This window comes from Hemiscyllium ocellatum, chromosome 6 (assembly GCF_020745735.1).
Source record: "Hemiscyllium ocellatum isolate sHemOce1 chromosome 6, sHemOce1.pat.X.cur, whole genome shotgun sequence".
NCBI lineage: Eukaryota > Metazoa > Chordata > Chondrichthyes > Orectolobiformes > Hemiscylliidae > Hemiscyllium > Hemiscyllium ocellatum.
This window is the reverse complement of record NC_083406.1, coordinates 105,124,391-105,142,981: the sequence shown is the minus strand read 5'-3', so window position 1 is coordinate 105,142,981 and position 18,591 is coordinate 105,124,391. Positions and strand designations below refer to the sequence as shown.

Here is an 18,591-nt window from a genome sequence, read left to right as displayed (position 1 = left end):
CCAAACATTTGCAAAGTTAAACTTGAATTCGGGCAATTTTGTGGCATGCGACTGGTCCACTAACCATGTGAAGGCCACCAGCGCTATGTGGGCAGCCTTCCTGCAGAATGTCAGGGAGCCGTTGGAGGCTTATACTCCCACGAAGAGTCTGTTTATGTAAATGGACACAGGAACATCTGATACACTTCACTGGCAGGATTTCCCCCCTGCCCTGTTCGAAGTATTGGGCAAGATCCTTGTTTTTATTGCATGTTGTCCAACCCAGTGAAGATGCATTATCACACTCATGAAAGTTTGATTAAGCCATCTTAAGATCATAAGATATTGGAGCAGAAGTGGGCCATTCAGCCCATTTGGTCTGCAACACTATTCAATAACATTTTAGCTGATCCGATAACTGTTGACAGCACTTTCTTGCCTTTTCCCAATAACCCTTGATTCCCCTACTGATTAAAAATACACGTATCTCAGTCTGAATAAGTCAATTATCCTGCCTCTACAGTCCCCAAAGAATTCCACAGATTTACAATCCTTGGAGAGGTGTAATTCCTCCTCATTTCCCCTTATTCTAAGATTATGTCCTCTGGTGTATAGTTTCCTCTCAGGGAAAACACCTCTTCCCATCTACCCTCTCAAGACACTTAAGAGTCATATAAGTTTAAAGACATTTGACACTATCCAGGACGAAGCAGCCCACTTGATTGGCACCACATCCACAAGCATCCACTCCCTCCACCACTGACACTCAGTAGCAGGAGTATGTACTATCCACAAGATGCCCTGCAGAAATTCACCGAGGCTCCTTAGAAAACATCTTCCAAACCCAGGACCAATTCCATCTTGAAGGACATGGGCAACAGATACATGAGAACACCAGCGCCTATACGTTCCCCTCCAAGACCCTCACCATCCTGACTTGGAAATATATCGCCATTCCTTCAGTCATGCCAGATCAGAATTCCCTCCTGAAGGGTATTGTGGGTCAACCTACATCTTGTAGATTGCAGAGGTTCACAAAGGCAGTTCACCACCATCTTCTCAAGGGCGGCTAGGGACAGCCAATAAATGCTGGCTCAGCCAGCGATGCCCACATCCCAGGCACCACGTAAATTTTTTTAAAGGTCAGGTCATCTCTCTTTCTTCTAAACTCCAAGACAGGAGTACAGACCCACCCTCATCAACCTCTCCTCACAAGAAAATGCTTCCATACTGGTATCAGCCGAGTGAACCTTCTCTGGACTGGCTCTACTGCCAATATATCTTTCCTTAGATATCAGGATCAGAGCAGTTCAGAGGTATGTATCGACGAGTGCCTTGTGTAGTTTTAGCAAGACTGCCTTATTTTTATTTTCCATTCCCTTTGAAATAAAGGCCAACATTCCATTTGACTTCCTTGTTACTTGCGGAACTAAGAACATGCGGAACATATTCTTTTGTTTAAAACAACATCTTCTCTTTTATTTTTGTGCACAGTCCAACAAAAGTAAAAACAGTCTCCATAGCCTCCAAGGAGACACACAATTGCATTCCCTCACTAACCTCAGTAGCACCCACCTCTCTCCTGGAGGGACTACTAGGCTTTATGGGGCTGAACGCTCACTGCCCATGTTAACATTGGCAGCATTAGGATCTCTTGCCACTAGTAGGTTTGATGCCACCCTTGGGCGATTGTATGTGTGACATTTGCACATTCTCCCCGCATCTGCATGGGTTTCCTCTGGGTACTCCAGTTTCCTCCCACAGACCAGAGATGTGCAGATTGGCTGGATCGGTCGTGCTAAATTGCTCATACAGGAAGTCCCCGGGTTACGAATGAGTTCCGTTTTTAAGTCTGTTCATAAATCGAATTTGTACGTAAGTTGGAACACAACAATTTTTACGCGATCCGACTTAAAATGGCGACATTGGTGTAACGTTATTCTCCTCCAGGTTGACAAATCGCTGAAATGGCACAGTGTTTTGAGCATCACACAAAGTAGTCCGCCCATTCATTAGTACGAACCATTACATGTAACTCAATTTTTTTCAACAGTTGGCTTTATGGAGGTTGGTTCCTAAGTATGGGCGTTTATAACCCAGGGACTTCCTGTGGTTTGCATGCTAGGTGGGTTAGCCATGAGAAAGGCAGGGTTATAGGGTAGTGGAATCGATCTGGGTGGGATACTTTTCGGAGGTTGGTGTGGCCTTGATGGGCCAAATGGCCTGTTTCCATGCTGTAGGGACTCTCTTCATTTAGCTTTGGCAAACTGAAGTTGAATCAGACAGTGGGTTCTGTGCTAAGGACTGGTCAGTAGGGTAGTATCTGTTACAAACCTGGTGGTCATAAAATCACATCTTCACAGAGGAGCAGTGTTATCTCTGGGTGCCTTGGCCAATACTCTGCCCCTCAAACAACTTCACAAATGGGACACTATCAAATTGTTGTGTGTTCAAAGCTGCTGAGTGCAGATTGGCTGCTACATTTCCTACCTTACAGCAGTGATTCATATCAGAAAGTGATTCATTGGTTGTGCAGTGCTTTGGGATGCCCTCTGGTCAGGTTTTATTTTAAATAAATAATTCCAATGTGCAAAGGCTGATCTTTCTAGAAGGTGGAGAAAAATCTGTCTTGAATGTTTTCTGATCATCCAAATCACAAAAGTAGGCAAAGTAACACTTAACATTGATGAGTGAGATGCATCCAAGAAAATAAATCAACTGGGGTGATGCAAATTTTAATAAGTAGTGTGGAAAGGAATCAACATTTTAGAGAGGGTGAATGTCTGCATTAAGAAAATGCAAGCTTGAATTTGTTTGTGATTATAGCCCACCATCGGTTTGATTTGTTTAATTGCTATGTCACACCGGGATGCCAGTGCATGCTCTTCATTTCAGCTGGAAATATGGTCAGTTTATTTGACTGGGGCACCAAAAGTGAAATGTCTGGAAAATGGGACGCGGTTGGAAAGTAAGCGATCTCTCATTGAAGACTAAACCTTTTCTCTCAGAGGATCTTGAGCGAGTGGAATTCTCTTCCCCAGAGAATGGTGGAGGCAAACTCATTAAATAAAAATATTGAAGCAGACGTTGGCTGTTTACTCTTTGGCCTCCTCCGCCATTCGGTATGATCGGGGTAAATGTAGAGGAATGGGTCCAGGTGAGTTACTCTTCCGAGGGTCGGTGTGGACTTGTTGGGCCGAAGGGCCTGTTTCCACACTGTAGGGAATCTAATCTAATCTAATCATGCCTGATCGTTCAACCCTGTGCCCTTTTCCTGTTTTACCCTCAAACCCTTTAGCACCTTTCGCACTAAGAATTATAGTTAACCCTTTAAGAACATTGAGTGTTTTGGCCTCAACCACGATCAGCTACGATCTTATCAAATGACAGTGCACGCTCACAGAGCCAGCTGCCTATGATTGCATCAGAGAGAGTGCAGAAGCACTTTGGCCCCAAATTGGAAAGGGGGAATTTAGCAACGTCACATGTGACCGACCTAGTCCTTATGAACTGTGTATCACAACTGGTCTTGGTCGGTGTGTTGATGGTACGTGAACGGCTCTGCCTGGAGCTAATTGCTGTCTGGTGACTGAAGCAGCAAAGTCGATTTCTGGAAGGTGTCATCTGAGTCAGGACTCTAACACATAACTCAGTGCTGCTCTCCTTACATCCTGCTGAAAGGGTTTTGGAACACGCAATTCCATTCCATATGTTTCTTCTCTGGTTCAGACAGGAAGGAATGTCTCCCTTTGATGGAGGGATCAACGTCCAAGGGGTATAGATGTAAAGTAAGAGGGAAGAGGTATAGAGAGGCTGTGAGGAGACATTTTTCTTCACTGAGAGAGTGGTGGCAATGTGGAACTCATAAGGGTGATGGGGACAGAAACCTTCATGATGTTGAAGCAGTACTTAGTCGTGCACTTGCAATGTCAAGGCAATGGGCCAAATGCTGGAAAATAGGATTAGAATAGATAACTGCTTGTTTTTGACCAGTGCAGACTCAGTGGGCTGAAGGGCCTCTTACTGTGCTGTAAATCTGCATGACTGTCTGACCATATTCATTAAGAAACCTATGCCTACAGCTGAGTTTTAGTTTTGTTGTATTATAGTGGAAACACTGTTGTTCTGAAAGTTTCATGTCTTTATTTTTCTAATTTTTTTGAACTAGGAATTTGTAAAATCTGTGAGGGGTGAATGTGGGATTGGAGAGATGCGTTGCAATATTTCTCAGGGTGACTACACAACCTATTCTACACGGACTGGCAGTCGGTGTCCTTGGAGATGGCGAGCTATTTTCACAACCCCTTTTTGGTTCCTTCCTTCGACTAGGCTGATCTGTGCCTTTACATTAGTTAAACAAAAAGTGTATTTGTTGTGTCTGTAGAAGAACTATTAATTCTATCTGCAAAGCAAGTGCATTATGTAACACCCTGGTGGGTAAACTGCATGCACGGGACAGCCTGCTTTAGAAAACTGCATTTGCTATGATTTGTGAACTCACAGCAACTCGATTGTGACAGTGAGGCTCCAAAAGTCTTGCGGCTTTGCTCAATATAAATATTAATGGTGAACATTCCCCTCGGGAAGTGAAACAAGGATCTGGTAGAAATTTCATCTGCATAAGACCCCTGGTTGCTAGAGAAAGCCTGTGTAGAGTTGTGATGACACCTTGAGGATTTTGGAAGAAACTGGAGGATTCACTGTATTAACCTGAGCAGCAGTTAGACCTGCAGGCACATCTTTGTTCAAAATTCAATATTGTGGCGTCACAAGTTGTGTTGCATGCACATGTTAATGAGGTTTGACAACAGTAAGCCGAAGAATCCTTAACCAAATCTCTGGGAGAGAAAGGAATGATGTAAGGCCACAGCCTTCAGTCCTGATACTCATGCAGTGTGTGCAAGTTTGTTCAGAGACCAGTTTTCATTAGCTGTCCTCGTTAATCACTTTGTTGTTCTGCTGGGAAATCAATATCAATGTTGTGGTGAGCAAACAGGTTGTAAGAAATTAAATCTCCAGTCTGGTGCCTTGGAATCGTGATTGCTAGCATTTTAAGAGCGTCCCCGCACAATTAACGTGACTCTACATTATCATTCCTTCCACTACCTTTGATCATCACTCGCCAGAGAACCATGTTTAATATTATATTGAGGTGACTTACAGCATTTCTCCAATCTGGCCGGTGCCCATAAGAACAGCTGCAGCCCATGAGCTCTACCTTTCTCACTTCGGATTTACAGTTTAACACCAAACAGCGTCGGGCTGATAGAATTAGAACACCTTGCAGCATAGAGGGAGGCCATTTGGCCCATCGGTTTACCTTGTTCATTCCCAGAACTTTGCATAATATTGCTGAATAAGTACACGTCTGAGGAAACCCACACAGACACGGGGAGAATGTGCAAAGTACACAGAAGCAATCGCCCAAGGCTGGGATCGAACCCGGGTTCCCTCGTGCACTGAGACAACAGTGCTGACCACTGAGCCACTGTGCCATGTTTAGGGTTGAAATCCTTTGGATTTTTTTTCTCTTTTGGACCTAAACATGAAAATAATGACTTTTCTGATAAGTAAATGACTTTCATTTGCAGTGCAATACAGAGAGCGTGGGATGTGATAGCAATAATGAAAGGGGATATGTGCAGTCAATTAATTCAACCTTGCATGTCGCCTTAATTCCGAGCACCTCGATTGGATTTCTGCTTGACCTCCTCTATATATGTTTTGAAATTTGTTTTTATTTTGTGACTAACCCGTTGTAGTATTTATCTTGGCAGTGCATGTAGCCTGGGATGTTTGACTATGGTACGGCGCATTAGTTATAAGCTGTTCTGAGGTGAAGCAGAAAGGATAGAGCCAGCTTTTAACTGAAAGTTGGGGGCAGGGCAGAGGATCTAACGTGGTTGCCCTGGGCCAGGCCAGTTGACGCATCTGGCAGCGTCTGCATTCTGTAATTTGTGGTTCACCACAGCCTCATTCAATTTGATTACAAACCACCCCATTATCCAATCACGGTGGAGTTCTGGTGCCCATGTGCTGTTCGTGCACAATATTGTGTATGGCAAGCTGTCAAAGGTGACGCGGTGTGCTCTCTCAGGTTCCTTGGGCAGCATTCAATCTCCCTGCACCACCCAACCCCCCCCCCCCCCCCCCCCCCCCCCCCCCCCCCGCCAAAAAAAAAGGTGCTTGTTTAATTTGTAGGGGCACTGTGAACTCCCTGTCTCCATATAGAGTCAGAGAGATATACAGCACGGAAACAGACCCTTCGGTCCAGCTCCTCCATGCCGACCAGATATCCCAACCTAATCCAGTCCCACCTGCCAGCACCCGGCCCATATCCCTCCAAACCCTTTCAATTCATATACCCATCCGGATGCCTTTTAAGTGTTGCAATTGTACTAGCCTCCACACTTTCTCTCTTTGGAGGATCAGTGGAGACTTGATTGGTCGAAGGCCTGCTTCCACACTGCCTAGATACTATGCTTGCTATTTAGTATTCATAATACTGCTTCAATTAGATTACGTATCGTCAATAACTGCTTCAGATACTGCAGCCACAACTAGTTCATTACTGATATTCAGGGACCAGGTTCCAATTTGTCTCTCTGCATGAAAAAGTTGCCCTTGCGGTATCCTTTATATCTTACCCCTCTCACCCTAAACCTATGCCCTCTAATTCTGGACTCTTTGACCTCAGGGAAAAGACCTTGCCTATTTATCCTATCCATGCCCCTCATGATTTTGTAACCTCTATAAGGTCACCCCTCAACCTCCGACACTCCAGGGGAAACAGCCCCAGCCTATTCGCTGCTGGTATTCACCCAGAGGCAGTGAGGGAGACTTCACACAGGAAGACTGAGAAGCTTACTCTATCCAGTTTACTTGTGAGGTTCCAAGACTGGTTAAGGTAGCCAACATCCGTACAGGATGGAGAGGGGTGTTGCAACTTCTGAAAGCTGTCCCCACCCTGTCATCTGACCAGCATCCCCACTTGCACCCCTACTCACCTTGCAATCACACCGTGTTCCCCATCCCACTCTCACTCTCCATTGGCCTGATTCGCCCCTTCTCAGTGGTTATCACTGCTGCCTCACAGAATCCGGGACCTGGGTTCAGTTCCACCCTCGGGTGACAGTGTATGTATGGGGTTCACACATTCTCCCTGTGTCTGTGTGGGTTTCCACTGTGTGCTCCAGTTTCCTCCCATGGTCCAAAGATGTGCCGGTTAGGTGGATTAGCCATGCTACATTGCCCAAAGTGTCCAGGGATGTGCAGGTGAGGTGGATTAGCCATGGAGAATGCAGGGTTACAGGGATGGGGTGGATCTGGGTGGGAAGCTCTCTAGAGCAATTCTATGAGTACATTACGATCAGCTGTCACTGCTCCTGGCAGCACCAGTGCCAATGGAGAGATTCCAGTGTCTGGTTAACTGGGAGCACTCAGAATAATGGAAGTGTGAGGATTTCAGGTTCTGGTGTCCTTATTCCAAGGGAGGAGAACCAGTATTGGCCGTTTGAGTGTCTAATTATTATGAGCAGGTCTGTATCTCAAACATCAAATTCCACCCATACTTGTGATTCCACGAATTACAACCTGCCATATTTTGTTGACTGATTTCCACAGTCTGCTATTCGCTTCACAAAGTACTTCTCAACTTTCTTAAGTTTTCCATGAAGTTGTTATATTTGCATTAATGACTCATTAAAACACAGAGTGAAGTCTGCTCACTAACAGTGTGTGTATCCTTTTCATGATATGATGTGTTAATGACTACCAATCAACTCCACGATCCACAGATTCATCCAAAATCTGCACCCATATGTAAACATTGTGTAATGTACGTGAAAGGCATATTCAAATGCACATTGTGCTTAAAGCTCAGAAGTTCTCCGTACCTTTTGGTGCAATCCAGATGAAGCATGTTCTCATGTAACTTAAACTTTATCATAAAAGTCATACTGTAATATTAGTGTAATACCTCGAGTAAGCAACACTGAAACCAAATTTTAAAAAGAGGCGTATAGACGACATTTAAACGTAACTTGCTACTAGGACACAGTCCCAATGGTAGCATTAGCTCTTGAAATGCCATTTCAGGACACCTAGTGTGGCCTTTCTTCAGATGGTACCACTGTGAAATATTGGCGCAACTGCCTGAGTTAGAAATGATGAGTAAGCATCACTGCTTGGTGTGGATCTGCACACCTTGTCACGAGTTTAAGTAACCTCCTTGCATCCAGTGAGATCTGCACATTCTCACCTGGGATTGCTCTTTCAGGGAAAATGGCCCTCGGGTGAGAACCCAGGACAAAGTGACAGTGACAAACACTCTGTCCTAGGCATGTATTTCTTACGGAGTAGTCTCATGTTGTGACTGTTACAAACCACCTGAGGCCTGGCCCTACTGTGATCCTGTTCCAGCTGGAAACACCAGCTGCTTTATTGGATTTTGGTGGCTGCAGAGAGTAGGGCAAGGGACTTGCCAAAACGTTGTGTGTCTTGGGACATGTGAAATAATTATGTTAAAATCATTTGCCATGAGCTTTCCGAATATCCAATTATTTTTCTGATGTTTTGAGTTTTGCTGCAGCATCTTTCCCTGCGAATTAAACTGACTTTTTCTTTCTTTCCTTCCAATCTTAAGAGATTAGCACAGGCAAACGGACAAGGAAAATCCGAAACAAAACACAGAATTATCTAAACCAGTACGCCACAGATGGGCTCCGGACATTGTGCATCGCCAAGCGGGTGTGTATTTATTGATAAGCTTGAAGGCTCTGAATAAATGTTATGCTTTATTCTGTGATATATTAATATGGTCATCACAGCTGTAGCTTTCTCTTGTCTGTATTGAGGCCTTCGGAACTGCTGCTCCTTCGTCAGGTCAAATAAACCTGTTGGACTGTAACCTGGTTTCATGTGACTTCTGACTCACCGAAATGTAATTGAGCAATTCTGCGATATGTTAAATACAATAGTGGGGGAAATGAGAATGTATAGCAGAAAATACATTCATTCATTGGGGGAAGGGGGGGGGGGGATGTTGGTGTGGTACGGTGGCTCAGTGGTTAGCACTGCTGCCTCACAGTGCTAGGGACCTGGGTTCGACTTTAGCCTCAGGCAACTATCTCTGTGGAGTTTGCACATTCTCCCCGTGTCTGTGTGGGTTTCCTCTGGGTGCACTGGTTTCCTCCCACAGTCCAAAGGTGTGCAGGCCAGATGAATTGGCTATGCTGAATAGTGCATAGTGTTAGGTGCATAAGTCAGAGGGAAACGGGTCTGGGTGGGTTATACTTCAGAGGGATGGTGTGGACTTGTTGGGCCGAAGGGCCTGTTTCCACACTGTAGGGAATCTAATCTAATCTAAATTAAAACAGACCATATTCCCATCACAGACCTTCTATAGTTACCCCCTTTCTGTAGAGTAGCTCTCTGTTTACGAACTTCCAAATATCTAGATGTGCTTAAATAAACTGACAAGATACCTATCCATCAGCCATCTCCACTATTCAGCCCTGTCCTGCTGTCTTCAGGAAAGTAGTTGCTGTTCTACTGACCCACAACAGTGGAACTACCACATCCCATGAAGTATTTAATATAACAATCCTGCTGTCAGCAACAGCCCTGCAGTAGGAACAATGTGATCCTGTTGCCTTGAAGGCATCAAATTCCTCTTTGAATAGTCACCCATAAGACCATAAGGGGTAGGAGCAGCAGTAGGCCATTCAGCCCATCGGGTCTGCGCCACTGTTGAGTGAGATCATGGCTGACCTGGTAATCCCCAACTTTGTTGTGCTGCCTTTTCCCATAACTCCTAATTGCCACTGGTTAAAAATCTGTGTGTTTCACTTTCGAATATAGTTAACACCCCAGCCTTGACAGCTCACTGTGATAAACAATTTCACAGATTAATAACCCTTGGAGAAAAGAAATTCCACTTCATCTCTCTCTTAATCATTGGACCCCTTGTATCAAGATCATACCCTTGAATCCTAGGCTCTCCCAGAATGGAAAATAATATTTTAGCATTTATCCTGCCTAAAAATCTTACATGTCTCAATAACTCAGAGTCATAAAGTAATTCAGCACCAAAAGACCTTTCAGTCCAACTGCTGACTAAATATCCCAAATAAATCAATCCCGTTTGCCGTCATTTGGCCTCTAGCCCTCCAAACCCTTCCTATTCATGTACCCATCTAGATGTCTTTTAAAATGTTGTAATTGTACCAGCCTCCTCCACTTCCTCCGCCAACTCATTCCATACACCCATCACTCTCTGCATGAAACAATTGCTCCTCAGGTCCATTTAAATCTTTCTTCTTTCACCTTAAACCTATGCCCTCTAGTTTTGAACTCCCCTAGTACCCTGGGGAAAAGACCATGGCTAGTCACCCTATCCATGCCCCTCATGACTTAATAAACTTCTAGAAATCACCCCTCAGCCTCCAAAGTTCCAGGGAAAATAATCCCAGCCTATTCAGTCTCTCCTTATATTCAAACCCTGCCACCTTGGGAACATCCTTAAAAATCTTTTTCCGCACCCTCTCATTCTTCTAAATTTCAACAAGTACATGTCCCATCTACTCAACCTCCTCATAACACAGTCCTTCTGTCTCTGATATCAGCCGAGTGATCCATCTCTGCACTGCTTCCAAGGCCAGTATATCTTTCCTTTGATAAGGGGCCCAACATTCTTCGCAATAAGTGTCTGACTTGGCCTTGCATAGTTTTAGCTACCCCCCCGCCATCCCCCACCCCGCCTAATTTTACACTCCATTCTCTTTTAAATAAAGGCCAACATTCCATTTTCCTTCCCTTTCACTCTCCATTGCCTGTCTTCAGTGTGATTGGCTACCAGCAGTTGATTGGCGAATTCTATTTATTACAGTCAGGCCCACTATTTCTGGTGCATCCCTGGGTGTTTAGAGCAGACCGTCACTCTCTCTGGTTGGCTGAGTTTTAGTCAATAGAGTTGTTTTTACAGCCCTCGCATACCACTCATGTGGGACTGATGATTACACTGTAGCTACTCCAGTTAAACAACATGAGGCTTTTTTTTATCAAATTGCTTCGTTGTTTTTAAACAGGATGGAATCAGAACGAGAGAAACTTTTGCAACTCCCATTATATAATAGAGCCAACAATCAATACTGTGCTGTATTTATCACCAGACCCTTTCAAGAGCTTTGTAAAGGAGTTACTCAGCTCAGCCCTACCACTGCTGCAGCAGATTTTACTTAAGGTGTACTCTAATCAAATTTTGTTCTCCAAGAAGCTTCTTCATTTTATACCTTGAGATCTATGCTCTGTACAATCAATTGCAGGGTGGCATGGTGGCTCAGTGGTTAGTACTGTTGCCTCACACCTCCAGGGACCTGGGATCGATTCTACCCTCTGGCAACGATCTGTGTGGAATTTGCACGTTCTCCCCACATGGGCTGTCTCTGGGTGATCTGGTTTCCTCCCACAGTCCAAGGATGTGCAGGTTAGGTGCTAACTTACCCATAGTGCCCAGGGATGTGTGGGTTAGGTAAGATAGTCATGGGAAATGCAGGGTTGTAGGAGAGAGAGTTGGGTCTGAGTGGAATACTCTTTGGAGGGTCAGTGTGGATTTGATGGGCTGAATGGGCTGCTTCCACACTGTAGGGATTCTATGAATTAGAGGCCGGCAGCCCAGCTTGTGGGCAGAAGCTGTAAATTTAGGCGCGGGAGTAATTTTATAATCGGGTGGCGAAAAAGAATTTTTCTCATGAAGCAAACTTGGAGTTACTTGGTTGGGTTTTTTTTTAGTGTCCAGTTTAACTCAGTAGCAAATTAAAGAAGAAAGCAAAGACTCTTAACCAATTTAAGCAACTGGAGAATAGCCACATTCTGAGGTAAACAAAACATGAATGAGAAGGATTAAATTAAGAAAGGATGTTAAAATGAGGGACAGACTGGGTGAGTAAAGGATATTCATTTGATCTTTTTCCAAGTTTAATTGGTAGCTTCACTTTTTCCATCTCTGGAATCTGTTCTAGAAACGTGTCCAAACTTTTCAGAAGAAAAGATTTTTCAAAGATATTTCGTTTGGAATCCTGGCTCGAGAGTGGCTCAGGTTCCAGAGTATTTCTGTCATGGAAAATTTCTTTTGCATACGGTTGTATGTTGCTGTCCAGAATAAATCTACAGGAATGAATAGGTTGCTTTGCTCCCCATGGTATTGACTTATAAGGGAACGTCCCTAAAAACTATAGCAACCTCACCACACACATTGTGGTGGAGGCAAGGGGTGGGGGGTGGGGGAGGGAAGTGGAGGTGGTGGTCAGGAAGATACCTTTCTTAAGGGTAACTAAGAATAATGCTGACCTTTAATTTGTAATAATAGTTAAATAAACCAACATATTGACAGGTTGGAATGACCTGTAAATGGCAGTATGTAAAATACCTTGCTAACAATGATATTGGATGGTTTCCTTTTTCAACAAATCTAGGGTACAGATGTAAATCAGATCTAGAGACCAGGAAATAAAACAGTGGAACAAAAAAAAATGCACAAAATCAAAATTGTGCTGGACAGTCTGTAAGGAGAGAGAAACAGGTGGACGTTGGGGATATCATTTCAAAATATACACCATAAGTTGACCTGAAGGAAGACATTTCTGCCAAAGTAATGTATCAAATTGTAGGGCCTGTGATCTGGCAGTAGTTGAGTTTGTTTTTGTTTGCTTTTTGGGTCCTGTCTACACAAACAAAATGCAGCTTCCATAACCAAATTCCCTCTCCCTCCAGACGCTGCTAACAGTTCTGTGCTGCATCTCTGCCACAGGGACTGCAGCAGTTCCAGAAGGCAGCTCACCACCACCTCCTTCAGGGTAATTAGGGTAAGGCAATACGTACTGGTCTTGGCAGCGATGCCCACTTTGCAAGGTTGAGTGAAAATAATTCTGAGTTTGTTCCTGAAATAACTCCACAGTGTTATCCCATCGCTATTGAATCCTTTATTAACATGTGGAGAGCGCTTGACACCAATCTGGCTTCCTCAGAGCCAGCTCTCAGAACGCACAGGATCTCTGACATTCCTGTTTTCTTTTCTCTTCTTAGATTCCAGTTTATATCTGTCAGCCAGGGCTCCCTGATTGAACCACATTAACAGCCCCAATCAGGGAACTCATATTCAATGTGTTCCACCCGGCTGACCTCATTACAATCACTACCAAGCGCAGTCACTGTTTTATTGCAGGAAATATGGCAGACAGTTTGGACACATCATTGTCCCTCAGGGTGGAGATACAGTTCCTATTGTCCCACCAGACTATGAGGCTGCTACATCTCAGCGAGAGGGAGAAACAATTAGTAATGAGTTTAACCTGAAGGTCACCATGCCTCAGACAGAGGGCAAGGTGGGGAAGGCTGGATCTTCATGGTGACCTCAGCTCGTGCAGGATCTGAGCCCATGCAAACCAACCAACTGACAAACCAACCATCCACCCAATTGAGCCAACTGACCCACCTCTGATGGTAAATGAATCTGTTTTCCGATTATTAGCTGACAGATAAATTTTGGCCGGGACAAGAGGCAAGCTCCTCAGGTCTTCAGCAAATGCAAAGTGTGAGAGCAAGTAAAATTACATCTGTGCATTGCCTTTCATGAATGCAGGGTTTTCCAGCCAATGGACTGCTTTTTGAGGTGTGGTCATTTGTAATCTTGTAAATTTGTGCATAGCAAGTTCCCCACAAACAGCAATGTGATAGCAATCAGTTGTGACCAAATTGTCGAGGAGTGTGCTAACAGAAACTCAATAGTTAGCACTGCTGCCTCCCAGTGCTAGGGACTGGGGTTCAAGTCCACCCTCAGGTGCCTGTCGGTGTAGAATTTGCACATTCTTTTGTTGTCTGTGTGGGTGTGCTCCGGGTGCTCTGGTTTCCTCCTCCTGTGCAGGTTAGGTGGATTGGCCTTGGGAAATTGCCCAAAGTGTGCAGTCAGCGAATGGGTGGGATAGGTGGTTAGCCATTAGGAATGCTGGGTTATAGGGCAGGGGATAAAAGCAAATTACTGTGGATGCTGGAATCTGAAACCAAAAGAGAAAATGCTGGAAAATCTCAGCAGGTAGGGCAGCATCTGTAAGGAGAGAAAAGAGCTGACGTTTCGAGTCTAACTGACCCTTTGTCAAAGACCCTTTCTAACTGCCACTAAAAGTGTGTTAATCCCAATTTCCTGTACCTGTCCCATATCCTTGAATGTTATTATATTGAAGTACTCATCGAAATATTTTGAAAAATATTTGGATAAGTACTTCAAATCTGTAAAGAGAAAAGCAAAGTTAAAGTTTCAATTCCAGTGACCCTTCATGATGACCTTCTGAACCTGAGGCAACAGTGCCAATAACTGAGAAGAGACAAAAAAAACTGCAGATAATGGCGTCCAAAGTAGACAAGCGGGAGGCTGGAAGTACACAGCAAGCCAGGCAGCAGTAGGAGGTGGAGAAGTCAATGTTTCAAGTGTAACCCTTCCTCAGGACTGGGTGTGGGGGTAGGGGGAGATGCAGATAAAGGCAGGGTGGGGGTGCTTGGGTGGGGAGAGGCGCGGAATAGTGAGGTAGTGATGGGCGAACATAGGTGAGGGGTATGGCCTGGTTGGTCGATGGGAGGAATGAATCCGGTTGGGAGCTGGAAGGAAGGGTTGGTAAGTGGAATGAAAGAGTGGAGGCGAGTCTGGAAAGGGAGTCGGGGAATGGGTGGGAAGGTTATTTGAAATTGGAGAAGGTTAAACCAGTTGATATCTCCAACTGAAGCGACAACCTCTGGCTCTCATCAAAAGGAAGATATCGTCAGGTTGTTTACAGGAGCTAATCTTGCACTCCTTCAACATCACACCATCAGCAGCATGAAGTTCCCTCAATGTCCTGTCATTACAGGTACACAATCCTCTATCCGACAAGCTCCGAAATCTGAATTTTTTTTTGTGGAGTGTACAGCGTCATTTTGGCATACAAATAGATGGCCCAACTCCACAACCACTCGAACCACAGTGTGGCCCAGCACTGGCAGATGCCAGTTGTGTCCCAGCGCTCGTACTAGTCACATGTGAATGTGCTGTTCGGTAATATATTTCTTATTTCGCTGTGAAAATGTCATTTATTCTGAAATGCAAAAATATCCGAATTCCGAAAAACAACTGGCCGCAAGGATTTCGGATAAAGGATTGTGTACCTGTATTAGGAGTGTACTTATCCCGAACACTAAAGACCACACTGCTCTCAATCTACGTTGCTAGAAGTCCATTCAAAAGGTGTTGAAAAAACTGAAGAAGACTTAGATCAATATTTCAGGAGGCTGATTACAAAATAAGATTTTGGGACCAAAAACAGATTAACTGATTTTCTTCCAGCCTGTATCTTTTCCACTGTTCCTTTGTTAATGTTCACATAGACCCTGTTCCCTCTCTCTGATCATTCACTAAAATTACAATTTAAAGTCTGATTTGAGCCTTTCTGTGGATTTTTACCTTTGCAGGATGAACATGTAGTGAGCTTATTCACCCTGACTGAACATCATTCTGATCTTTCAAACTCCATACTTATAACAGTGCCTTTACTCTTATTTAATTGAAGTGTTTTACATTTGATTCTTTTGGATTTTGTTGCATGCTGACACCAGTTGTGTTATTTTGCTGTTTCAGCAATGATCAATATTCATGATCTGGAAGAATCATGGAATCCCTCGTGTGGAAGCAGGCCATTCAGCCCATCAAGTCTGCACCAACCCTCCAAAGACCATCCCACGCAAACCTCCACCCCCTATGCTATCATCATAACCCTGCATTTCCCTTCACAAACCCACCTAGAATGCACATCCTTGAACACTATGAAGCAAGTTAGCATGGCCAGTCCATCTGACCTGCACATCTTTGCATTGTGCGAGGAAGCCAGAGCGCCCGGAGGAAACCGCGCAGACTTGGGGAGAATGTGCAAACTCCACACAGATATCGCCCGAGGGTGGAATCGAACCTGGGTGCCTGATGCTGTGAGGCAGCAGTGCTAACCACTGAGCCACCGTGCAGCCCGTTGTTTTAGAAAAACGTCAAACAAATTTGAAACATCATTAGCTTTTGTTTTCCTGAACTTCTGAAACTGTTGTCCTCATTTCAGGTCCTGCGGAAAGAAGAATATGCACAGTGGCTGGAAAATCATTTGGAGGCAGAGTCTGCGGTGGAAAATAGGGAAGAGCTGTTGTTCCAGTCAGCAGTCCACCTGGAGACTGACCTTCAGCTGTTAGGTATGGGCTGAACCTTGGTTGGTATCAAAGCCTTTGAGAAGCACATCTGCGCTGTGATATATTGGGTCCCCAAAACAAGCAGTTGGCAAAAACCACCACATGTTAATCTTTGAAATTCTGTATCTCGGGAGAAACTACAGAATATGGGGCTTTTCCACGAAGTTGGCTATCATTAATAGATCTTCAGAGTAAAGGATAACCTCTAGGAAATAAATTGCATCAATTAAGTGACAGCAGATGTTTGCACAGCACACAAGAAATACATTGTTAGGAGTGCAGCTAGACCATCTGTTTTGTTGCCTTGCAGTCAGCTGTGTTAACCCTGTATTTGCAACGCTTGAGCAATGCTGACAAGGTGAAAGTCCTGTGGGATGGGTCTCTCACACTTCCCAGTGTGGGAATGAGTTTACCCATTTGTACTTATGTATATCTTTTAATAGAATTCAGTGCATCGTTGTCACTGGATTTTCAATTAGGTGTAGAGACTCTGACATTTTGGCCCTATTTTTCAATAATCTCCAAAGTTAAGTGCAGAATGTAACGTCATATTGTTGGATTCAGCTGAAAATGTTTGCAGGAAAGGTGTTAGCGCAGCAAAAGGGAGTCATTCCAGCACAGAATGACTTAATTCACCTCCTGAATTCTGACATGATGATGGCTGCATGTATCCACTTGTGAGATCGTGTTTATGGAAATAGTGTTCACAAAATACATGTTAAGTTTAAGGTGTACTTGTCCAGAGGTTGAATAGTGAGGGTATTTTTTTTTTTTCACTGAATTGTTATGGTCCCGAAGGTGGCCATTTGGCTTGTGGTATGAGCATCAATTCTCTGAACACTTGAACTTATTACCAATCCCCTGCCTTTTTCCTGGAACCCTGCACATTAATTCCTTTGAAATCTGACTCCCTCTTGAATGCCTCAACTGAACCTGTCTCCAACATATTTCCTGGCAGCGTATTCCATTCCACAGCCACTCGCTGTATGAAAAAGATTTTTCACACCTCACATTTGCTTCTTCTGCAAAACAGTTCAAAACTGTGCTCTCGGGTCCTTGATCCTTTCACGAGTGGGAACAGTTTCTCCATTGCCACCCAGCCAGACCCCTAGTGATTTCGAAAACGTTTATGTCATCACTCTTAGCATTCTCTCAAAAAAAGGAATTCAAAGTTTCTCTAATCTTTTTCATGATTGAAGAGTGTCATCCCATGAGCTATTCTCTTAAAACTCTTCTGCGTTCTCTCTGGTGTGTTCACATCCTTCTTATAACCTGGTACCCAGATTGTCCACAATAATGCCACTGAGGTTTAATAAACATCTTGTATCTGTAGGAGAAAATTACTGCATATGCCAGGATCTGAGCAGAAAACAAAAAATATTGGAGATCACATCAGGTCAGGCAGCCTCCATGGAGAGAGAGCAAGCTCATGTTTCGAGTCCAGATGACTCTTCCTCAGAGCTGGCATGGTGTGAAGGCATCAGCGTTTATGCAATAGTTAGGGGAACTGGAGTGCTGTGGGGGAAAGGATGTTGATTGGAATGTGATAATGGCAGAACAATAGCGTGTCTAACTGCTAATTTGGAAAGAATAGATAGTCCCTTTGGAGTAGGGGGTGGAGAGAGAGGATATAGTGACAGAGAATGCAACAAGCAAAGCCAAATGAAAGGGAAGGAATGGGAGTGGGTTCACAATCTGAAGGTGCTGAACTCAATATTAAGTCCATCTGCTGCCCCCTCCACACTTTACCTCAGCTCAGTGAAGAGTCACGTAGCCTCGAAACGTTAGCTTACTCTCTGCATGGATGCTGCCTGGCCTGCTGTGATTTCCAGCATCTTGTATAAGTTCATCTTAGCCTGTTTGCTCTTGAACATATGCAACTGTTAATGAAGTCTAGAATATTGTACATTTTATAGCAGCTGCCTATCTGTCTTGCAAGCTTTAATGATGGTTTAATGACATATACAGGGCTGGTCAGGCGAGTTGCAGAGAGGATGTTTTGTCCATTAGGGCAGGCTAGAACCGGATTCAGAGTCTCAGGATATGGGGTTGACCATTTAGGAAAGATATGAGGACATAGTCCTTCACTCAAGAAGGAGTGAACCTGTGAAATGCTCTACCATAGAAAGCTGTAGGGGTCAAGTCACAGAATATACTGAAGGAAGAGTTTGATAAATGTTTAGATATTAAAGGGTATGGGGGTGTGTGGTTGGGAGCAGGAGCATGGTATTGTGATAGAGGATAAGCCATGATCACATTAAATGGTGGAGCAGACCTGAAGGGCCAAATAACCTGGTCTCCTTCCTGTTTTCTTTATTTCTACACTCAGGTCTCTCTCCTGGTGTACAACCTTTTGGA

The 18,591-nt window shown here is 44.2% G+C and overlaps 1 protein-coding gene across 1 annotated transcript in view; it reads left to right on the top strand.

The window, feature by feature from the left end:
- Positions 1–18,591, top strand: part of atp10a (ATPase phospholipid transporting 10A) — a 175,709-nt gene that overhangs the window by 119,582 nt on the left and 37,536 nt on the right. The window contains exons 11-12 of the mRNA XM_060826997.1: positions 8,624–8,727; positions 16,110–16,236. Of these exons, the coding sequence (XP_060682980.1) occupies positions 8,624–8,727; positions 16,110–16,236 (231 nt within the window). The remainder of the gene's footprint in view (positions 1–8,623; positions 8,728–16,109; positions 16,237–18,591) is intronic.